The sequence below is a fragment of the Cyprinus carpio genome, chromosome B3 (assembly GCF_018340385.1).
Source record: "Cyprinus carpio isolate SPL01 chromosome B3, ASM1834038v1, whole genome shotgun sequence".
Classification (NCBI taxonomy): Eukaryota; Metazoa; Chordata; class Actinopteri; order Cypriniformes; family Cyprinidae; genus Cyprinus; species Cyprinus carpio.
This window is the reverse complement of record NC_056599.1, coordinates 15,606,586-15,632,129: the sequence shown is the minus strand read 5'-3', so window position 1 is coordinate 15,632,129 and position 25,544 is coordinate 15,606,586. Positions and strand designations below refer to the sequence as shown.

The 25,544-nt window shown below is 38.7% G+C and overlaps 1 protein-coding gene across 2 annotated transcripts in view; it reads left to right on the top strand.

The window, feature by feature from the left end:
* The first annotated feature begins 3,987 nt into the window (after positions 1 to 3,987).
* LOC109106837 (pleckstrin homology domain-containing family H member 3-like) overlaps positions 3,988 to 25,544 on the top strand; it is a 37,856-nt gene continuing 16,299 nt past the window's right edge. The window contains exons 1-3 of one of the 2 annotated variants that reach the window (XM_042719865.1): positions 3,988 to 4,459; positions 14,971 to 15,026; positions 25,067 to 25,155. In XM_042719865.1, the coding sequence (XP_042575799.1) occupies positions 4,325 to 4,459; positions 14,971 to 15,026; positions 25,067 to 25,155 (280 nt within the window). In that variant the 5' untranslated portion in view covers positions 3,988 to 4,324. The remainder of the gene's footprint in view (positions 4,460 to 14,970; positions 15,027 to 25,066; positions 25,156 to 25,544) is intronic. The other variant, XM_042719866.1, reaches the window with a different exon arrangement.

Genomic DNA, 25,544 nt, shown 5'->3' with positions numbered 1-25,544 from the left:
ACTATAATATAAGAATTTATTGCATGATTTTATGTCAGTCTGAATTAAATTTGAATTAAAATCTCCAAGTTTCACGGTTTTAATTCAGATCATGAAATTAAACATTAGAGGGGTCCTGTTATGCTTTTTGTACATTTTCAACTTCCATCAGTGTGAAAAATTGAAGGTACAAACAGAGCTAATGCAGCTTTGGGCCCCCCAACCTCACCCCCCGTTACATTGCCAGTTATATTCAATGAATTAGTAAATCAAATGTGCAAAAACACGTTATACTCGTGAAATAAAAATAAAGAAAACACAATGTGCATGTCATAATCCTATAGTAGGCTAAGAAATTATGTACATAAACAATATTATCAAGTAATAATCTTACATATCAGAAATAGGAAGTGACTAGGCAGCAGAGGATTCCGCTTGGTCTTAAAGCCTTCCCTGAGCAACTATGTTTGCAATTCAAACAATGATTTGGAAAAAAAGAATAATTCATTTGTTATTTGTATGGTCTAGGTCAGGGGTGTCAAACTCAATTCCTGGAGGGCCGGAGCCCTGCAGAGTTTAGATGCAACCCTAATTAAACACACCTGATCCAACTAATCAAGTCCTTCAGGCTTATTTGAAAACTATTCTCTCTCTTTTTTTCTCTCTTATTTGTCTGAAAGAAGTAAGTCATATACACCGAGGATGGCTTGAGGGTGAGTAAAACATAGGGTAATTTTCATTTTTTGGTGAACTGTCCCTTTAATGCTTTTATCTGATCAGAGAATTCTGCTATTGTCCTGTCAGAAGCAGCATTCCATAAAGGAATGTTATTATTAAACTATTTGCTAAATATGTCCCTGTAAATTGTAAAGCATAAATAAAGTTTCTGATTTTCAGATATTATTAATGTTTAACCCTTACAAGCATTTCAGTCATTTTTGGTCATTTTTTATTTATTTATTTATTTATTGTATATAAAAATGGTTTCCTCAATCTGAGTGGTTCAAAAATTGTAAGCTGCATGTAAAATACCCATTTGAACAGTCGGGAGGATATGCAGGCACAACAGACTGTGGCATCAGCACTGAAAACAGAAAAAATGAAGATTTAGGGTTTTTTTGTGAAAATGAGACAGAAAACTGAAAACATCAGTGTGGTCAAATTCCTCTCACTCCCTTGTATTCAGAGACAAAAGATGGGTGTGATAATGACTGTCTGTTTTTTCTTGAAAACCTCACTCTCTCACAAGCCATATATAGACACAAGTCTCCCTTTTTCTTCTTAGCGTGGGCAGAGAGACTGAGAAAGAGGGAGAAAGAGAGAGAGTGGTCTAAAAATAAAACATCTGTTCCAGGAGCAGGTCAGGTGGGAGGCAGGTCTGAAGTGCCATCACGAAGAAGATGAGAAGAGAGAAAAGCAGAGGTATAAGCCGTGAGGAAAATGATACTGTAATCTGTTAGAGAGAGAGAGAGGATGAGGAACTGACTGATAGAGAAAGAGAGATGCCAAGCAGGGGGATTTTACTGGACAGCACACTAGCTAGCCCCCTGCACGAGTGTGTGTGTTTGTGTGCATGTGTGTTTGGTAAAGCCACGGGCAGACTTAAAGACAAACACCAGGGCCAGCTTGCAGAATGATGAATGCATGGAGAGAGTCAGCAGAGAGCAGAGCAAATGAGAGGAAATGAAGGCATAGAGAGAGAGCGAAGGGAGCACAGGCACAGAGGGGCCCTGAAAAATATCATGTGTCATCTGCCTGAACGTGCGCGAGAGAAAGAGTGTGTTTGGTGTGCTTTTTGAAGGTGTGATTTATGGGTGTACATGAGTGAGTAAGTGAGTGAGCTGAGTTCTGTGTGAGACTTCAGGAAAAGAAGGATTAGAGTGGAAAGACTGACAATGTGTGTGATGGAAAAATTAAGCTTTAAGACACAACTGGTAAAAATTATGAACTCACATTGAGGAAATGATCAAATTTCAAGAAGCTGTATTTGCACGCAGTCCTGTTTAAAAACTGGATTTTTATGGGAGAATTTTGGAATTTTACCTATGATTAAATACTTAGACATCTACATAAGCCATTTATTTTATAGAGATAAGAGATAAGAGCCTTGAGTTTAAGGCCAGTATTTTTTTTTTTTTTTTTATTAGAAATTAATACTTTTATACACATTATTATTGACCAAAAATCATGATATTTTGTCTCATATTTTGTTTTTGAATATTTTTGAAAGAAGACTCTTTTTTGCACAAATGTTGTTCTTTTGAGCTCTCCATTTGTCAAAGAATCCTGAAATGTTCAAATCAGCATATTGAATGATTTCTGAAGGGTCACGTGACTCTGAAGAATGGAGTAATGGCAACTAAATATTCAGCTTTGCGTCACAGGAATAAATTGCATTTTAGAATACATTAAAATAGAAAACAGTTATTATAAATACTAGTAATATTTCACAATGCTGTTTTACTGTATTTGATCAAATAAATGCAGCCTTTATGAGCAAAAAAAAAGAAAGAAAAGAGAGTAGTCTTTCAAAAATATAATTAGCAATGGTACAATCAATGGCTGATTTTGGGAAGGGACTTCAAGAGAACAAGGAACAAGGTACAAAAAGGGACTTTTTGTTAGCCCAGTGACCGACAGCAAGTATTCCCCTGCTGAAAAAACAAAAAAACAAAAAAACAAATAACATAAAACTTATACTTAAACTTAAGCTGGTTTGCTGATTTTAGCTGGTTTCCCAGTCTGGCCCTGGCTACACACTGGCAGACCATCTTAAACCAGCTAAGACCAGCAAATCAGTGTAGTTCAGCAGGGACAGGAAACCTCTTTATGAACGATTACACAACTTATGGTTACTTTCATTGATCTTTCTTTTTTTTTTATTAATCTCTCAGCTATTTAAATTCAGTTTTCAGACTGATTTATTTGATTCATACCAACAGTTCTGATATGACCAGTTATTTCCTGGAAGAAAGGTACAATAAAACTAAATGAGTGATGTTTGTTTGGTGTCCACAAGGAGTCATTTGCTTTCTAAGTCATAAAAATATAATAAATGACAGAAAAAAATGTAGAAAACAGACATTGCACAAGACAATAAAGAGGAAGAGGGATCATCAGACCTTTTGGAAGTCACACAAAAAAAGTCTTTCTGGTGCTCTACCCTCTCCCCTCGTTCTCTGTCTGTCTCCCTCTCTTCAGAGCCTCTCGTGACAGGAGTTTCCTGGAATAAAGGAGTCCATCTGCTTTCCATTCAGGCACATAATGTGTTTCAGGAGACTACATTACCCCCCAACACACACACACACACACACACACACACACACACACAAAACACAGAGTGCTTATTCACCCCTTTACCCAGAACTTCACACTAACTTGATAATACAACTGCACAGTCTCCACATCCCAGCACTATCCAAATAAAAGAAAGGCGAATTTCACTTTGCCATTCAAAGTAGATAGCCTTTCAGTGATGACATCATAGTTTGGAAAAGGACAGATTTGGGTAAAACCTAGAAAATAGCTCTTATGTGTAGTAATCGCTAAGTAAACTGAGCAAAGAGTGCAGACAGGTTCATAAAAAAGTATAACTTAAATTTTGATAACTTAAGTAATATGCATTGCTAAGAGCTTAATTTGGACAACGCAAGGCGATTTGCTCAATATTTTGATATTTTTGCACCCTCAGATTTCGACTCGGCCAAATATTGTCTTATCCAAACAAACCATACATCAATGGAAAGCTCATTTATTCAGCTTTCAGCTGGTGTATAAATCTCAGTTCCAAGACTGCTTTTGTGGTCCAGGGTCACACTTTTTGTTGCTTTACACAAGACTCAAACATTTCTTATCCCATCACCGAATCGCTTCCATTTCCTGAAATGCCTACTTCCCCCATGTGCAGCGAGCCAGACAGTGGGCGGGGCGTGTTCTGGGCGTGTGCGTGGCGAGCCAATCATCTTGCGAATCCAAACGCATGGGGCGATTCGCCCCGCCCCTTCACTCACGCTTCTCAAAGAGCCTGCATGCTCATGTCCCGCTCCCGCAGAATCAGAGACGCGACAGAAGCCGATAAGAAGCGTTGTATTAGCGCCTCTCCTTTTGAAAGTAGCTGTGGGATAAAACATATTTTATCATATCAGTTTTTCTCTAAAGTTGGACGACGTATTTGGATATATCCCGCGTGATAAAACGCGGTATTGTCAGTTGTCCCAAACGAAATCGAGGAGTTTATTCAGTCGGATCAGCCCGTTTCCTGCGATTAGACAGACTCCATCTGTCCCATCTGCACGACATCACTGCACTATTACGGATAGAAACTGGACGACACGCCGTGATTTGAATGCCTTTGCAGGGACTTTGCTGGCTTGTGTGCTGCAGACAAGGCTTCAGTTTGCTGGCTCGGGATCATGGGGAGAAAGAGGAGGAAGAGTCTTTTGAGTTACGCAATCAGGACGAGCACACACACACGGGACGGGTATGTAGACAAAACTAAAGCTGTGTCGCAAAAGCCAACAGACTACCTAGACAGCACAGTATGATATCCAGTCTGCTTCATTTCTGTAGTTCAAACTAGCTGATAGCTGTTCTGATGCCACGTTTACTTTTTGGAAAACGTAACAATATTTTGTATACTTGTTACTATTTCACTAGTCATGATCCCATACATAACAAGTAACTTTTATTGTTTTGAAGTGAAATAAAGTAACATATAGGCATTTCCCCCCATTCAGTTGTATTGGGATATGTGGTTCAGATCCTTTTTATTTGATAAAAGTACTTTTTGGTGGGTGTTTACTAGTAACTAGTGCTGCTTAGTACTTATTTACTAGATACATGTACATATTTATCTAGACACTAGTATCTATCCCAAGTGTCACTAGCTACATTACTTGTCTCACTCAATTGTTGTTTTGTTTGTCATATATGATTAAGTATATTAGTTTCTATTTATTCAGAACTAATAAAACTAATTATTAGTAGTAAAGGAACCAGTGTTCATGTAAAGAATAAGTGTTTGTGGATTATTAAATAGCTTTTAGTCACTATTGGTTTAAGTACTAATATGTAATGAATAAGCACCAATGTTTAAATAAATGGATGTTACTAGTGAAACTGGAAAGGATACTCATTGTCACTACTGGATTATATACTAGTAACTATATAATACCATAATGACAGTCATTCTCAAACACTCTCTACATGTGTATACTGTAATGCTCAAAGGTAAATCGATTTTTTTAATATTCATACATTATAGACATATACAGACATATTTTTGAAGCACTTACGTGCAAATTGATTGTATTGATTTCTCAGTTTTAAGTGTTAGAAATGGTGTGTGATAAGAACACCAAGGTTATTCTAGCAAAACTAGTTTTTTTGGTCATATTTTGAGAATCAAAGAGAAGCGCTCTGGTTTTGCATGCTAAGATAGCAATGCTTCCAAGGTATTATTTGTGAGCCATTAATACATATGCTCACTATGTACATGGTTTTGAGAGCTTTTGTAATTCTAACAGCCATGTTAGAGGGACACCATGAATGTCAAAAATATTTAGTTATAAAATATATAATTGTCCTTTGTCTGTAATCCACTGATTTATGCACAAGATCTTATTTTTGAGGTGTTTAAAGATTAGCTCCTTTGTCTGTAATCCACTGATTTATGCACAAGATCTTATTTTTGAGGTGTTTAAAGATTAGCCCATGTGCGTTAAAAAAGGAAGGCACAAATCATAGTGAAGAACAGAGATGAAGGGTTCCTATGTAATGAACAGTGAAGGACATTCAGCTGAGCCAGCACTCAGGTTTCCCATCTATTTTACGCCTCTGTGCCACTGCAGCGGAACACATCCGCATGATCAAATATTTAATAATGGCTCCTCTGTCAGTAAAATCTCTGGTATTGATCCCCTTTTGTACACTAAATGAGTTTTTCAACAGCCAGCGAGCCTTTCTCACACTCACACAAAGGCAGTTTTGAGCATTTCTGAATTAAAGCAGAAATATTCCCATCTCACACTCAGTGGACCCTGTGTACTTCTTCAGATGGCTAATCGCCTACAACTGAAAGTATTCCACACCCCTATATGACCCAACACCCACATGTAATGCTGGCTTACCTCAAGTGTACTGTCTACAGTTCATATCAGTTCTTTGATAGGCGGGTATAAAGACATATTGACGTGTCTGGACATATACGCATTACGCACACACTCTTTACGAGACACCCACTGGTTTTCTAATCGGTTACATATTGTGAAACCGTGTTATACACAAATGCACTGGGCCAATCAATAAGAAACAGCCTAAGGGACCTTTTGCGCCAACCTCTTATGGACTGACCTCTTATATCTCCCTACTCCCTTTATCCCCACTCCATCTATCCTCTATGGACTAATCACCCTGAGATCAATAATCCCCATATTTCCTTGCCGAAGTCTTATACCATTAACCCATTTATGGCTCTGTGAAGGATTTCTGTGTGCGTGTGTGTCAAGGTAATGGGGGTAGAATATAGGAGGTTAATAGGTCAATGCATCCCCCTCTTTCCCCAGGGTCATCATGCACCTATTTTTTTTTTTTTTTAAAAAGGCACCAGTGTGAGTCCTTGGAGCCAACTGGCAAGAAAAGACATGACCAGGAAGAAAGAAAAAAACACTTTTTAAAGTGTTGTAAGATGGGATAGTCTAGTAGTACAGACAAATTCAGACATGTGAATGGGTGATTTCGGACACAGACTTTCAGAGAAACTTAGTTTGAATTTGATTGGATGATTAAATTTGATGAACTTGATCCACTAAACACTGCCAGTCTCCAGTATGTGATGTAACCGTTAGATAATGTTACATAGTCAACTGAGTGCATGCCACATCTTTGGGTATCGCATATACAGTAATGAAGCAGCTTTGAAGACTTGATAATCAGCTCTAACTATATGAATGGCTTTGTAATATGAGTTCCCATTTGCTGAGTCATTGTTTTAGGGCATTCAGAGCCTGAACTTTTAATATGATTTATCAATTTTTTTCTTGCTGTTGCACCACCACAATTGACTCTTGCTGTTTTCACTGTTGCCACGGTGCCTTTATTGATTATTGATAAAAGATATTGATATCTAGAGTGCATCTGCAAAGCCCGGCTTCCTCTTCATGCCAGGCAGGATCAATAGTCCAAGCAACAACCTTCAATTGTCCTTCCTAAGTCAAACTAAGTGGTTGCTGCTCAGGTCTTGGTGGGTGGCGCCTGTTTTTCTCTTTATAATTAGAACTCTCCTGTTTTGGTGGTTTGAACTATCAAAGCTTATTCTTTAAGGACTTTGAAACTTGTTGGAATATTAAGCTTAAACTGGTAACTGTGTTTTGCAACATCGGAGCTGGTTTCTAACTGGACTAAACTGGTGATTAAATTTGATCAGCATAATTTGCTGGTTGACTAGTCACCATGTGCCACCAAAAACCAGAGTCCAAAATTGTCTACCAACCCATGATCATTTTGGATTTACTAATGATTGGCTTAAGGTGCAGTCACATTTACCATTATTCAGGGAATTTCCGAGTGCAAAATTCCAGGAATTTCATTAAGAATCCACACAAATGGGAATTTTGTGTAAGGGCAAAAGATTTCCCCATTCAGATTTCACATCTGGTTTAAGTTGGTCATGTGAATTCACCTCATTGACCAATAGAAAGCTAATTGGATTGAAAGTGACTTCTGTGTGAGCAGCTCTTGTGCTTTGCACACAACATTTCACTGAAATGTGGCTAATGTGACCATATTTCTATCACATAGATAAGGACTTAAACTGGATTTTCAAGCTGGGAATTTTGCTGGCCAAATCAGTCTGGCTTAGTTTCATTACTTTACCCATTTTGCTTGATTTTTGCTCTGTTTTGATAAAGTATTAGCAACCTTTTCCCCCAAATCAAACTAAAAATCAGATACTTCTAGAAGTTGGGCTTTCACTGTCAACTATTATTGTCGAAGAGGATATGCATCCTTGGAAGACACGGAGGGTACAGAGAGGCCTGGTTTGGCTGAAGTCTAGGAAAGCCCGCTCCGGAAACATCCATTGACGTGTTTACACAAAGACCTCCTCCATTGCACCCAGCCCTCTGTAGGCCACACACTCAAGCAGGTGGTCAGACCCCACAGACGTGTGTGTTTGGATACTTCCTCTCTGCAGCGACTGTTAACGGTCCTTTTGTTTGTGCCGCAGGAGACCGCAGTTGAATGTATCATCTTCACGGATCCACTTTTAATTCACACGTACATCTGCACTATGCTGAAACAAATTGTACATTTTGTTCTACATTATATGTTAAGCTAATATTCAGGCTTATAACTTTATAACTTTTACTTTAATGCCAACTTTAATGCTTTTCTCAGCCTCATGTTGTTCCAAACCTGAATGACTTTCTTTCTTCTGTGGAACACAAGAGATATGTTTTAACAGTTTTTTTTTGTTTTGTTTTTTGTCCAAGTCAAAGAGGTCCAATAAACATTCTTCAAAATGTCTCATTTTGGGTTTCAAAGAAGAAAGTTATAAAGGTTTGAAATGACATAAAGGTCACAAACTTTCCCTTTAAAGCCTTCTTAATAGCAAGCATGCAGCAGTGCAATGCTGGTTCAGGGATCTGCTCTTCTGACGTCAGCAGCGTTCCCCAATCAAGCTGGCCAAACAGACAGCGGGAGAGCTGAAAGAGAGCTTCTGTTTGTCCTGCACGCTCTTGCTCTTCTCCATCTTTCCTATTTTAGAGTGACGAACATCCATTGCTTCACTCTTCCATATTTCTTAGGAGACAAAGAACTTTCTTTCTTTTTGTTTTTGACATTCACGCTGCGCCTTGAAGATGTTATGACACCATGACACCCGCCCACTGCAGCTGTTGGGGTGAGGAGCAGGGCATCCTGGGAAAAAAAACACAAACTGGCAGGAGTTTCTGGCACAGCCTCAAAGCTGTTAATGTATAACGGTAGAACCACAGAGCTTTGAGATGGTATTTCCCCCACACCCTCTACATGAGCCAAAATCTTGCGCTATGCAGGTTTAAATTGAGGTTTAATGTTTTGTTGTTGTTTTTGTTGGAGCGATATGGGCAAAATAAACCAATTTTCCATAACGCTACATTTGTTTTTTTTCCCCTTATGTTTTCACTTTTCAGACTTAGTTTCCCAGCAACACGCAGTAACTTTGACAAACTGTTACATAAACATAAAAACGGATTGCATGATACCTTGAAATTCAATATAAAAAGTTAAAGTGGTGGTCTTTCAGGCCACTCGGAAAATGTAAAAAAGTAAATGAAGTTTGTTTCATTTGGCTAATCCTGCCTGTCCCTAAAAGTCCCCTCAGGGTAGAAGCATAGAAAAAAACAAAAAGCACACAGACGAACATCTGCTCCAGAAGCCCGTGGTTGGCAAAGCAGCGGCATTTCCACCCGCTTACTCAACCCCATCCCTTGGGACACAGGAACGGAAGTGAGCCACGGAACGAACCCATCACAGCATCTCCTGCCCGGATGATTCATCCGGCTCCTCATCCCGGAACGCTCTTGCCAGAGGTCCCGCTCACACGCCATACCTTTCCCAGCGTTCCTAACCATCTCAATCCCCCGATTAAGCTTTATTAGATATTATTTGAAACAGACAGACTAATTTTCGGTGTTGTGAACTCTTTATATGTCTTGGGAAGGGGTTTTTAGTGGAACATATGACATTGAACAAGAATTCGGATGTGTGGTTTCCTGAAATTCATCTGGATTTGAACTCTGATCTGATCTGTTTTTTTTTTTGGGCTGAAATCCTACAGGTTAAAAGGACATCTTTAACATATGAAGAAATTCATGTACACCACATTAGCAAATGAATGAAAAGCCTGGGCCATTCAGAGGTACCGAATGGCAAAGAGAGAGCAAGAGAGAGGTTTAATGACACCTCTCAGTCTCTCCTGCTGAGCCTGTCCAACATTTATGGTGCCTCTCCACCCTGGTTAAACATTAAGCGAGTCTCATTATACACACCCCTTTTCTCTGTAACCCTTCTTTCTCACCTCCATCCTTCTCTTTTAACTCCCCTCTTCCTCTGGCAGGGACCTCAGCCAGTCCATCTCCCTATGCCAAGTGGACTTACAACTTTCCCTACTCCCTACACCATCATTGTTAATGTGTGTGCATATGTACTAAACTTAGCAGCTCTAGTTGTAAATTGTGGCGTGCTGGTTGTGAGGCGTATTGCCGCTGACTTGGGTAGCGTTTCATAGATTTAGCACCAAAACTGTCACATGCATCTTGGAGAATACAATAATATTTCAATATTTATCTAACAGCAATCGTTCTTCGTTTTTTTGCATTCTTTTAGAAGCTTTAGAACCTCTGTACTACTGTTCAAAAGCTTGGGGTTGATAAGAGTGATTGGCTTTTTTTTTTTTTTTTTTTTACCAATGGAGGCACGGGAGCTCCTCTTTCCACCGGCCTCCCTTAGGCGGTTGTAATTACGTCAGCAGATTTGTCACATTCGCGATAGAAAAGTGGTGCTTTCCCACTTCAGTAACATGTGGTATTATAGCTGTGAATTTACAAACAAAAAGTACACTTTCAGAGACATGAACTGAAATGAATTGTGAATTTTATTAACATTAAATCGTCCTCATTTTCACCTCAAAATTTTGGAGAAGCTGTGCCTCCCCTGATGAGCCGACACTGTTGACAGCACTGATACACTGAAACTTAAATACATTTTTTTCAGGATTCATTGATGAATATAAAGTTTAAAAGTAATCATAACATTATGAATGTCTTTGCTGTCTCTTTTCATCAGTTTCATGCATTCTTGGTGAATAGAAATAATATTTTTGTTCCAAAAAATCTTACTGTCTTAATGTATACTGTATATTATAACCATTGATCAACCTAGAAACTAGACATTTTTATGAGTATTATGGTGACTCATATGGTGATTTCTTTTTAAAACAAAGAAAAGATATGGCCTAAAATAAGAAATAATTACCAAAATATATATATATTTATTTAAATTTCGTCTCACTCAAATGAAATGTTTGTTGTTTCTTTGAAAGAGTTTGTGTAAGAAAAGAACCGTCTTCCTGACTCTTTAGCCTCATGACCCTCAGGAGCCCGCAGCCCGGCACGGAACGTTCCTCCGAGGCCATGCCAGAGCCCTGAAACATGATGCCACAGAGCGGTGCTGACTTAGTCGTACACACATAGAGGTGCGTGTCTGTGAAAGAGGTCAAGGTGGGGGGGGCTAGAGTTACAGCTGATGTGGGGGAGTCAGACTGAGTCAGTTTACAGCCGGATCGATTCTGATAGACCTTACTGAGTCACTGGACCAAAGGGCAGAATCAGAGCCAATGCATACCAGTCATTAACAAGAACCCGCAGGCGAACCAAGCGTGGCACCGCAGCCTGGGCCTGCCAGTGGGTGGGCGGTTGACAGGGGTCAGATGGTCATCTCAGTGGGTAGAAATACACGGTTGTGTAAATGAGCCTCTTTGTAATTTTCCTGGAAATCAACTTTAACTAGAATCCACTCATAAACAGTATTTATTGCAAATTGTGGTGTGCTTGCTGCCTGTATGGCGAACCACTGCTTTTATTGACTACAGGACCGTTCACAAGAAAATTGCTGGCAAAACGGTAGGAGCCAACTAATCTTTCACGACACTTTTGTACATTTTTTTTTTTTCACCTTCCAGAAGGTATTCGAGGCTTCACTTTGTGTGTGTTTTAGTTAATAGTGTTGACAGAAGCAACACAGTTCAAACCAGGAAATGTTTCCCTCTATGTCTGATGTTGGTTTCTCTTCGTCCCTTCCTCATGTATTTCATTTATGGGATAATTCACCCAAAAATGAAAATTCTGTCATCTCCCTCATGTTGTTCCAGTCCTCTATGACTTTCTTTTGTGGAACTCAAAGATATTTTTTTGTCTATACAGTGAAAGTGAATGAAGAATGAAAAGTCATACAGGTTTGAATTGCATTTTTATTGTAATATTCAGGCTCAAGTACATGCATGCCAGGTGGAACAGAGAGGAAACTAAAGCTGACATCAGATCTGTTTGCAGGGAAGGACAGTGTGGATTTACTGTCCAGTGTGTGAAGGGTCTGAGTGCTGGCTGCGGGACAGAGTTTGTCCAGAGGGGCTGGGTGGGGCAGAATTGGGTTGGTATTGCATGTAGATGGATTGAGCACAAAAGTGCTCTATATGTCTTTGTCAGTTCTAAGAACAGCCCTTATTTCGAATTTTATGATCAAGTCAAGTGCCCGCGACTGCTAAGTGTTTGTGTGTTTGAATTCACTGCCAAGTACTACAGAAGAGGTGCTGTTACTAAGTGCACTTGTTCATTGAAGTATGTTTGTTGGTTTATGACCTAGTTACTAAGTGTTAGCCAAACTGCAAAATTCAAATGCAAAAATGGTTTAAAAAGAAAGAAACTAAATAATGTTAAATTTTTGGTCATTTAGTGTTGATAAATGGTAAAGTTCCAGCGAAACGGAAGTAGCGACATATCTTTTATTCTGCATTGTGACATGGATTGACCCTTCACAAAAACTGCCCTCCTGTCGGCAGCGATAGCCTTGCTGTTGTGCTACAGACACCCCGAGTTCTAATACCGACCCTAGGACCTTTTCCAATCCTGCCCCCTATCTCTCTCCCACTTCACTTCCTGTCAGTTACGATCTGTCCTATCATAATAAAGGCAAAAATGCCAAAAATAAATCTTTAAAAAAACTGCCCTTCTTAGTTACTGTTGCTATGTTTGACAAGCCATGTCATTCTCACACTACACATCATGTTCTCACGCAGTAAAAAATACATTGTGGAGCAAAGGGGAAACTGACAACATGCCGACAGTCAAGACAGCGCAGATTTCTTCTGGTATGAAACAAGGTCTCAGCTTTTAAATTTAGTAAGAAATTCAAACAAATGTTACAGTTTTGTGGCTCTTTAATGTTTCATGACAGATCGCTGTTGCAACTCAGTTCAAGCAGCACATGAACCGATCATCTTTTCATATTTACTTAGAGCATGAAATAAACATGTATGAACATCAGAACATATTTTACTTCAATTGCAGAAAGATGTCAGTACAGACAAGTTTTCAAGTTTAAGTCCAGCAAAGTTGATCTGTTCTCTCCTGTCTGATTTGTTTGTCAGACAAGATGGCGGATTCAGTGTTATGATTGGTCAGAGGGCCTGTCAGTCAAGCTCTTTGTCAAGGGTCAATTAAGATTGTAGAAGTCCCACATAATGTACGTCACCAGAGACATACATTAGTCTGCTGTTGCACCCGAAGATCCAGAAAAATTAAACAAAGACTAAATATTATGGCATGTGTTTGTTTTTAGCGTGATTCTGTGCAGTTTCTAGAGTGTTCTGGCTGTTTTTAGCACATTACTGTGCAGTTGCTTGGGTGTTCCGGGTTGTTATTAGTGCATTGTTAAATGGTTACTAGGTTGTTGAGAGTTTCTAGGTTGTTCTGCTGTGTGATTGCTAGGGTGTTATGTCTGTGTTGTAGAACTGTGCAGTGTGTTTTTACTGCATTGATACCAAGTGAAAATTACTGAAATTGTAAGTCCACTTATATGAAATAGCACCCTTCTTCCTGTTAAGCTTTGTGGTTTAAGATATCAAATAGTGGAGGCCTAGTTTAATACCTAAGGGTTTATTCAAATACGTAACTCTAAGCATGAGCAGTAATGGTGATGCTTGGCTTATCTATTAATTTAAGAACAATAAAGGTCAATGGGAAATCCAAATTTAGACTGCTAGGTGACTGTGTGTTTGTGTGTGTTGTAGTTTCAGAACATGACTATGTATCATGTAGCAAGTAGGAAGTGTGGTCAGTTTGGTACCGTTCCGGTTTACATCTGCAGATGGGGGTTTCTTTAACCAAGGGAGACTTTTAGAATCCAGTAAATGACCTTATGACTCACAGCATGGATTAGGTATTTGTTTTTTGACAATTACCATACAAATTACATGACTTAACTCATCATTAGTTGACAATTATGAACGATGAAACACCATATAGTCGGCTAACTGCCATTATGACCAATTGCTACATTTTCTTTTGGTTAGCCACGTTGAGCCACATCAAAGACTTTCCAGGTCATTCCGGTTGACCTTTCCTGGACCCCTGCTGCAGTCCAGAGTGCTTTTCTCCTTCAGTCTTCCTCTCTTTAATATGAGCTCTGAGATGGGGAAGGGGAAGCCAGACCTGAGGAATGCACTAAAGAATCCAGACATCACTCGAACCGTAGTCTGCCATGCTGTCAATCATCTGCGCAGGCTTCAACGGCCAAAACATCTCAGACAGCTAGTTTTTGAGGCCACTGTTAGCACATTGTGCAAGAGTGGAGCTGAATGTACGGTTACTTTGAAGGTTTTCACCCATATGCTGGCTTTAGATTTTTGGTATAATGCCAAGCCATAATTATTTATAATGATTCATAATTAAAGACCAGCTGTTTCATGACAAACCTATTTTTTTCCAACCTGGAATGGCTTTTTGTTATTTTAATATTTAAGGGAAACACATATGACACTAAAATAATTCAAAAGTATTAACTCATGTACTGTATATAGTTTTACTTGCAAAAAGATACATTTGACAGAATCGTACAATAATGTTACATACAGTGTGATGCTAAACTATTTACAGTTTTTCACCATATATGGTAATGTAACTTACAGCTAACCAATTAACAGGCATTTAGTGTAGAATTATTTTTTTCAGTTGTTATTGACCACTGAAATTTTGGTATCATAGCAACCCGAAACTAAAGTACTAAATAGAACCATATGATGTGTGTTGAATATATCGAAACAAAGGAAGTGAAAGAGACTGAATGTTCTTCATGTTCTGCACATCCTTCGAGAATATCTAGCAGAGTTTACTGGAAGGCAAGTGAGAGATCAATACCTGCCAGATGCCCATGTGTTCTGTCCTTTCTCTTTTACAGGGGCAACTAGAGGTCACTCTGTCTCAGCCCACTCGTACAGCCAACGGCACACCCTGGTGAGTTCAGCCATTAATGATGTTTAATAGGGTGTGTGTGTGTGTGTGTATCAGTCCTACATCTCCCTCACAAACGGGACAGATAGATTTGTCAGTGCATACAGTACATATCCTTACAAAAAACTACTGTGGCGGTACAGGGATTGTATCAGATGGTAATACCATCTTATTTTGTATAAAGAATTAGTTCTTATGCTCACCAAGGCTACATATATTTGATAAAATAAAATGTGAAATATTATTACACATATAATATAAAATATTAAATAAAGTATTTTTTAAATAAGTGTTTTCTGTTTAAACAGATTTACAAATATAATATAGTTTTTAAAAATCCCTTTACTCCAGCCTTAAGTGTCACATGATTCTTCAGAAATCATTTTAATATGCTAATTAGTGCACAAGAAACATTTCTTATTATTGTACATTTTGAAAACAGTTGTGCTGCTTAATATTCTTGTGGAAATTGTGTTACATGCTTTTTCAGGATTCTTTGATAAATAGAAAGAATAAAAGAACAGTGTTTTTTTTTAAATGTACACACTTGTTATATAGCCACTTTTAAGATAATGGTATGTGAGGTAGCCTGACTGCTGTATTATGTCAGCTTTGGTTGTGTCACAGCACAAAGAATCAAGCACACTCACAAAATCTTTTACAATTAATCATCAAAAACTTAGTGCAAATGAGCGGTAATTTTATTATATTATCAAGATTGTGAAACCTTGAATTTAGAGGAAGTGTGTGTGTGCGTGTGTGTGTGTTATAGCAGGTTTAGGTTTGCAGGAAACCTTCAGCTAGACGGTGACTCAGTCTTTTTTATCGCATGTAGAGGTCGCTCAGTCTCATCACGGATTAGACACACACGTGCTGTCATCCTGAGAGCTCTCTGTCTCGCTCGGCTGGCTGGATGTGGAATGTCTTGGCACAGTATTCTTGAGTAAACTGTATTATTTTTAGCAGAGGTCAGAAATACTCACTCCATCATACTGTTCTCAGTCACCATAGCCGAAAGAATGCATTGTCTTTGTATCTGTCACTCTTGGTTTATTTCCTCCTGTCTTTTTTTAAAATCTCAAACAGAACATTTTGCTCATTTTTGGCTTTCTCCTGTTGCCAGCTGTTCTGTACTGTCAGTCCATTAATGGGTCAACCTGACAGGTCACAGCTTGGTCCTAATGTGTTTCCCAAGTTTTAACAGCTGAGCGCTTGGACATTCATGGTTAAAGTCTGTTGTTTTTTGTTGTTGTTTTTGACTGAAATATTTTTTAACCTATTTTTTTAAAGGGGTCATGAACTGGGAAACCAAAATTCCCTTGAACCTTTGACAGATAAGTACTATAAAAACATCCTGTAAGTTTCAGAACTCAAATCTTTCTCGTTAGTCTAAAAACAGCTTATATTGAAGGCTGTCTACCAAAACATTAGCTTGAGAAATGTACGACTCTATGATGTAATAATGTGGATAAGCACTGCCTCCGCAGAAGATCAACGCCTCGACATCCCTGCCTGTTTGGCCCCGCCCACCGGTTCACGCATGTACTGAGTATTGATGCGTTTCTAACCTAAATCACAGCAGCGTCCCTCTGTGAAGGATGTAGGCTGTCAAACATACACAGCTGTTAGCCAATCACAGCAGTGGCATTTACTTCTGAGTCTACAATCTGCCACGTCTACTCAAACAGAGCGGTCTCATGAGGGGGTCAAAACAGAACAGAAAATAGCTTATTACTTCTAAATTATGATGCTTTTTTGAAGTGGCCCTCAGAGAACAGTATAAAATAAAAAACAAAGGCAGTTCATGACCCCTTTAATAATCATTGTAAATAATCAATTTTCAAATTTTAAATTTCAAATTACAAAATATAAAATTTAACCTATTCTTTGACACATAAAATGACACAATGACACACTCACACAACACACATCTCTCACACACACACACACACACACACACACACACACACACACACACACACACACACACACACACACACACACACACACATAACACACAATATAATTACTAGAAACCGTGAAAGAAAACTTTTTAGAATAAAATGAGGGCATTCCAGAATGTCCTCAGAGGGCTTTTTTCACATTTACTTTCTTTTAAGGACAATTTTGCTTTCCAACATGGCTAAGTGCATATATGTGTATATACACACATACACATATACACACACACACACACACACACACACACACACACACACACACATGGTCTAGTGTGTACAGGTCTTCCAGCAAGTAAACTGCATAAAAAACTGCAATAAAATAAATAATACACTTCAAAATACAACAAAACATACCACAAGTGTACTATAGAGAAGAATGTTATAGAGATTAAGTGTACTACAGAGAGAAGTATGCACTCACAGTGTAACAAAGAATGAAGAATGCCTACTTCTTTTTTGTTTGTTGTCTTAATAATGCTATGACAATGGGGGAGTTAGCAGTTAGCCTTTTCCTCACAGGCTAGCTGCCTAAAAACTGATATTGTGTTCCTGTAACAAACCAGTGATTTATTTAAATCTGGGAAGTGTGTGTATAATGGATAACTGGCTTATATTAGCTTTTATCATGATTGTGTGTTAACCATTGATTAATCAGGCTGTTGATGTCTGTTACTGTAAGTCACGTGGAATTGGCAGTAAAAGTTACACACAAAATAATCTCCTTGATTCAGCAGACATTTATGGAGGAACACATAAAATATGTTTCCCTTCTTTTTACCCTTCCTCCATCCCTCCATTTCTTTTATCAGTTTCCTGTCAGTGCGGGCCACACAGCTGGTTTGGGTTAGTGAGCTTATGCCACCGAGAGCGTCAGAGAGGGAGGGTTACACACACAGTGCTACTTTACCTTCATATGAACCATTCTGCCTGGCAGTGTTACCAACAGGAGTTTCCAGTTCCATGACGCTATTCCACTGAAAACATACAAAACATTTCAGTTCATGTCTCCAACCACAAAATGGTTTCATATGGCTACCTCACACCTTTATCCTTAAATCTGCAAATCAGTCTTCTTTGGCTTTTAATATTAATCTTTTTTTTTTCTTTTTTTTTTTTCACATGCTGCACAACTACACCACTTCTAACTGAAATACAGATTTCTATGTATTTTTACAGTAAGTTTGTATAAGATTTTCTTGATGTTTTTGAAAGAGGACTCCCATGCTTTGATCAAAAATACATAAAAAATGGTAATATTATTAAATATTATTACAATTTAAAATAATTATTTTCTATTTTAATATATTTTAAAATGCATTATATTCATGTGATGGCAAATGTATGCTGATTTGCTGCTCAAGAAAAAATTCTAAATGTTATCAGGGTTGAAATGGGTTGTGTTGCTTAATACTTTACCTGAAACTGTGACATTTCAACAAAAATAAATTAAAAAAACAAAATTAAAAAAACATAAAATAATATATACAAAAAAATAAATAAACTTCAAATTTCTTTACCAACACAATTGATCAATTTAATGCATCCTTGAATATAAACATTAATTGTTATTTTAAATGTTTCTTACTGACCCCAAACTATTAAAATAACTTTGTGTATTGTAATTGTGCTTATGAAAGAACTTCAGTTACTCAACTGGTTTCCAGGTCATTTTAGTTTGAGACTCTCAGGCACAGTTTTGTACTTGTAAAGTAAGGAGAGAAGGTTTTGCGGCTGGACTGCAAAGGTCTCTCAGAGTGAATTTGCTTTCACTTCCGTAAACAAGCACGATTTGCTTATTTTCCTTTCTTCCCCTAATCAAATCAGTGCTCAGCGTGTTGCATTTTACATCTATCACCACGCTACATTCTCTGCAGCGCTTTCCACTTTCCCTTCTAAATCGTCCTTCCTGTTCTTTCTTCCTCTCTCTCAATTTCTTTAACCATCTTATGAGTCGAATTGATGTCCGTGTCTCTATCCATGTGTCAGCAAAGTCAACATCCCACTTGACTGACAGTTTGGTTTAATATTTGGTCTAGGTTGCGTTATCTTATATTTTCATTTATTTGTATTTCTCTCTTGGTGTTTCTCCCTTAGGGCTTCCATGTCTAGATTTGGAGAAAGGCGCACTCATTTTCCTCTCCTCCTTTTATTATTCCTGTCGTTTAATCCTGTGTGACAAATTGCTTCCTGCTCTGCTCTCCCTCTTACAGGAAGTCGACTCGCAGGCCCCTCTTGGGGGCCACTGCTGTGGACTCTGGGAAAAGAGTGGGCAGCAGTGGGTAGGATTGGGATGGGTTTGATTGGACAGCCATGGAAACCTTGTAGACACACACACACACACACACACACACACACACACACACACACACACACACACACACACACACACACACACACACACACACACACTTATCTCACAACCCTCACCTCTTTACAGATCCACTACACCAGTCCAAACCTGCGTTCCAGCTGTGACTAATGAATAAACCTCTACTTTACAGTTTCCAGACATAAACTTCAAACACGTCTCCACATCTAACACATACTCACTCACACGATCACACAACACAAATCCGTCTATAAACTTCAATCTTCAGTCTCACATCGGAAAGAAAATGACAAATGAGACCTCTAAATGTCCCAGTTGATTCTCTTACATGACAACTTTAAATAGAAAGAAAATTGACATTTTTTTAAATAACAGATCTTAGCAATAGATATGTTTACATCCAAGTTAAATTGTGTTAAATATTTCTTAGGAAATTCTAACATTATAGAAATGGAGGGAAATTGGCATAGAATAGAAATGGAAGTGGTATACACTGGGGAAGCCACTGTGGCTCTTTTATTAAATGTGATTAATTAATTATGTTTTAGAGCACAATAAGCAACTGACAGTAAATACTTTAGAAAGCAACAGTGAAAGAGCAGATTATTTTGATAGGAAAAAAATTAAGATGCGAATTGTTTAGTCATTTGGCTTGTTGAGACAAAGTCTTATGACTTTACCTAGGAATTTATTTGGTGTGTTTCTATTGTAGTTTATGCATGTCTTCTAACTAAATAAAAACTGTATCCGCCTCAAGGGAGCATATCCTTTTTTCCTAGCATTTATCCACATCATGGAAAATTTTTAATATCAACATCACTTTGAATTTAAATTCATCCCATACTGAATTACAGTATTTGAGCTATGCTGTTCACATACATTTTATAGTTCTACAATTAAATTTTTATGTGTCCAAATTAATTGAAGGAGTGACATCTGGGAAAAAGTTGATACTTATATGAAACGCAAATGAGAATTCCATAAAGTCTCTTTAAAGCAATCACAGATCAGGCTCTGAGCAATAAAATATTAATTTGGGCAAACATATCCACACACTCTGTAAACATTCATGATAACTTCATCATGATACACATTAATGGTTTAAAATGATCGCACGCATCATCATTTAAAACCACAGTCAGAATGGCAACGGCTCATTCATCGCATGTCTTTTTCTATGGAGCAAGTATTAGTTTCTTCACCCTCATTCAGCTGACAGGAATGGCTCAGTCAGGGTGCAAAGGTTTGGCGTACAGCCATGCTGATGTCACTGTGCGCCAATCTTATCCTATATAATGGATCAAACAGTCACACCATGCCAAACCCTTTGGGCTTTATCAGTGCCTTTGCGTGTAGGTGTGGCATTTCAAGTTCAGACACACAACAACTGCACTGACACGTGTGTGTGTGTGTGTGTGTGTGTGTGTGTGTGTTCACTATTGCGTATATACATATACTTTGGAATGAGACGTGACCTGCTTCATGTTAATCGGGAGCTGGTATTGTTAGGTAATCAACAACATAATTGTGTTGCATGTTATCTGGCTTCTGGGGTCCAAGGTGCTTATATTGATCTAGAGTGGCTCATTCAATCAGAAGGGCACCACTGTTTAGACAGCCCAAGGCCTGCTACTGTAACCCTCACTTCCTGCCTTTCTTACTGCTTTCTTTAGCCACAAACTATATTTTCCCAGAGAAAAAGGTAGATAACAAGGTTTTGTGTTCATGCCTGAACTTTAAACAAAGGTTCTTCAGCCCCATTAGAAACCATTCTGTTATAAAGAGCCATTCTTTACAGTGTAGGCGTCTTAAGTTGGGTATGTTATAGTTCTTATCTTAAGTTATCTGTCTTATCATTTTTGACCATCTTTCATTCTATCTATTAATCTGTCCATTGCTTTATCTATGGTTCTAAAAACTAGTAATATATTTAAAATAAATTTATCTATCCAAGTATAGTTTAATTCTATTAACATATTTACTAACATATCACTCGATACTGACTGATATAAAAATTATAATTAAACTTTATTTTGAATGCAACTTGTGCACAATGCACATTTCTTAATATTAAATGCTTGGTTCACTTCCAGAATAAAAATTTCCTGATTTCCTGGTCTTTTTTTCAGTTGAAAACAAATTAAGGTTTTTTAGGAAAATAAATTTTCCAGGATTTTTCTCCATATAGTCTATACTTTTTAACCACAAATGCTCATCTTGCACTAGCTCGACCTCACGCATTACGTAATCATGTTGGAAATGTCACAGGTGACGTAGACAGAAGCACCAACCCAGTGTTTACAAAGCGAACGTGCAAAGACAGTCTAGCGCCCTTAACAAAAAAAAAGGTAAAACAACGATGTTGGCCAATTTTGAAGTTGCAGATGAAAATGTGATGAAAAATTTCGCGCTATCCTACCTTTTTGAACCGCACTGTATCCGTATACCAGTTTAGTATATATCTATCAATCTATCTTCTCCGCTATAACTATATTCTCCATTGTGACCCAGAAATCACTTTTTCTACATGAAGCCACAGCTCTTATGTAGCAAAAACATTGGCAGTGCATATTGTGAGTCTGCTTTTGCAGTTAAGCCGCAGTGCCAATGCATGTGCTTGCTGTTGGAAACAGGCCTTGGATTGTGAGTTCCTATTTTGTAGTGCACACTCTCTTTTGAGTATTACAGGCTCCTGTACTGTCATGTCCTGAACAGAGGTAAGCGATAATCCGATGAGTCAGCGTTTCATATCTGTCTATAGCCTTTAAGTGAAATGAGGCGTGCGTCGACCTGGATCAGTCATCGCCTGCTGCTCCGGTTTTTCTGTTTAGCACCAAAATATCTGTCCTTTTAGGTCACCATCACAGACCTCTCTCAACTCCATATTCATAAAAAACATTTTTAGTTTTACTGATAGTCTAGACAGATAGTAAAACAGTTCTAGCCCCCCGAGACATGAGTCATAAAGCTCCTCTCAACTTTTATACCCCATATCCATCCATAAGATATCTTACTGCCCTCTAAAGTCTCTATATAGCAGAGCATGTTTGTCCGTATCTGCATGCTGGTCTCATTCCAGCGGCCTCTAGCAGAGATAGACCTCAGCTCGTTTTATCTGTGTGTGTATGTGTGTGTTAATGCTGTCTAGATTAGGATGAGGGTTATTCTCATGCCTGCGGGACAGAGGAGGATTTTTTGTTAAAACCGGATTCTTGATTCTGCTCTGATCCATGAACCGGTTCTGGCAGGTTCTGACTGGCTGATTCCAGCCCTCACAGCTCCTGCGAATGGAGGCTTCCTCTTTTTGTGCTGCCTGCCTCTCTCTCTCTCTCTCTCTCTCTCTCTCTCTCTCTCTCTCTCTATCTCATTCTCTCTCTTTCTGATGGATGTCTGTAAACTCTTGACTCCGTCTGAGCTTCAACTTAAATTAGAGAGTGATACAAATCCACAGGGATCTACCACTGCATCTCTATTACACGCATACACTTGTAAACAGACCTGTAAATAAATGTACAGAACACTGATAGGGTTCAAGATATTCAAAGAACACAAAAAAATATTCCGACACAGCTATCGTATCTGAGGTCAATGAAGAGGCAACATACCCTTAGACCAGATTGGCAGGCTTCAAAATACAGCTTTAGAATGACTGGAGCCAGAATGTAGAGCAGATATTTAATTGTACATATTCATATTGTATTCAATTTCTGTACATTAAAATGTTGTGATGCCTAAATTCACGTTACATTTAAAACAGTTAGTGTTAGATTGTTTGATTTAGCTTTTTCAGCATTTTGTTACCGATCATATCATGAAAATTAGCATATTGATATTGTCCAAAATATTAATATAAGTACACATACTGTGTGTGGGTGTGTGTGTGAGATCGGGCTCTTCTATTAGAGACACTAGGCCAGTCAATGATCATGATCTCTGGTTACAAACCATGATGTTTTTCCAGAGCATCAGCATGAGGAAATGAGTTTTCAGAACTCTCCATTTGATTGACTTAACAAATGGCTAATTTGGTTGAGAAACTAGCAAGTCCAGATAATTAGTGCCAAATGAAGTTCTGACTTTAGCTAACAGGAGATTCGGGAATGTCTCATTTGACATTCCTCCTTTGCAGCCCAAAGTGTGTGTGTGTGTGTATGTGCGTGTGCGTTTTAGACTGTCTGAGTGCCAGTGTTATCAGAGTGATTATCCATCCATCACTGTCTACTTCAAGGTACTTGTGCTCCCTGCATTCCCCAAAACATCTATCATTTGTTAGCTAATGACGTCCTCTGACTAATCTTTTACCTGCTAATTACAAGCTGTTATTCTGTTCTTAACAAGAGTCTTTTAGTCCAGGTGTACAATTAGCCATTCACTGACATCTTGATTTTTATCCATGTTGATGATGATATTGCAAGAAACAACCTCAGCAATTTGTGAAATTTCATCCCTGCTGAAAATTCCACTGTAAACCATAAAGCTGATTCGATAGCTGAGGAGTATCAAACTTACAGCAGCAGTTTAGCCGTGAACCAGAAGACCACGTCAAATCACAGAGCACTGAGGCGCATGATGCGTAAAAGTTGGAAATGCTCTGCTGATTCGATAGCTGAGGAGTATCAAACTTCTACTGGCAATAATACCTGCGCAAAAACTGTGCGGCGGGAGCCTCATGGAATTGGTTTCCAAGGCCAAGTAAGCCTCAAATCAATGCCAAGCACCAAATGGAGTGGTGTAACGCGCACCACCATTGGACTCTGGAGCAGTGGAAACCTGTTCTGTGAAGTGACGAATCTGGCTTCTCTGGCAGTCTAATGATGGATGCTAGGAAAACGTTCCCTGTCTGACAGCATTGTGACAATTGTAAAGTTTGTTTAAAGAAGGATAATGGAATGGGCTATTTTTCAGTGGCTTGGCCTCTAACTTCAAGTGAAGGAAAATCTTAAAGCTTCAGCATTCCAAGATATTTTGAGCAATGCTTCCAAATTTGTGGGAACAGTTTGGGGAAGGCCTTTTCTAATACAGCATGACTGTGTGCACAAAGCAAGGTTCATAAAAACATGGTTGGATGAGTTTGGTGTGGAAGAACTTGACTGTGAGCCCTGACTTCAACCCCATTGAACAAATTGCAAGGCCTTCTCCAACATAAGTGCTTGACCTCACACATGCTCTGCTAGATGAATGGGCATAAATTCCCAAAGAAACACTCTAAAATCATGAGGAGTGTCCTACTAAGGTCCTTTATAGTATAGTGCATATTTATTGAGCCCCAAGGGAAAGTAGACCCACCCATGACATTTTTGTCCCTGTGAACTTTAGTGATGACTACTTGACAACTATTTTCTTGTTAGTACCTCTAGACCACTCTTGTTCTCCTAGGCTCTTCCTAGTTCTCTCTTTGCGTGCGAGTGTCCTTGGCGCCTCTTAGTCACGTTTATTTTCAGTCTTTTCCCTGGCTGCCAGACCGATAAAGCTCTGCCTGCCTGGCCATGGTGGTGGAGGGTGGAGGGATGTGCGTGTGTGCCTTGTTTTTGTGTGCGAGATGTGAAATGTCTGCATATGTGAACTGGTTTTGTGCTATGTTGGGGTCTGTTTTAGCAGGAGAAGTGTGATGTTGACCCCAACTTCCCTCAAGGGATGGGTGTGCATATGTGTGTGTGTGTGTGTTTTGGGGGCTAGGGGAGGGGGTCGTACAGTACTTACTGGGTTACAGTAGGCACACTGCTGACGTCTGTGTTGTGTTTCATGTTGTTCAGTCTGTCAGGAGTTCCTGAGGAGAAGAGAAGTCTCATCACACTGAAGAGCAAGATGACGATGGATGAAGACCCTGAGGTGCTTGTGAAGGGTGAGGAAGAAATTCTTCTGCTTGATAACTCTGATTCACCAGATCAAGTCATATTTGTCATTATGGCTGTAAAACTAAACTGCTTCTTTGCATGCATTGGTGCAGTTGTGTGAATTATGCCCCCCTTTTTTATTGTGCTGGTTACTTGGAATCCTTAATGTGAAGTAAATTAGATTGATGCTTGTTTCAGTTTTACAGCATGTAGATTACAATTTCAAAGGCTGAATTGTGTTTTAAACTTTATGACACTCTGGTAGCTTTATCTGTAGTGAGTTCATCTTAAATCTGAACCAGGGTGCAGCAGGCTGAACAATGTCTACACACACACACATAGCCATCTAAATGAAGACATACTATATATTTCTACTGTCTTTACATAAAGATAATTA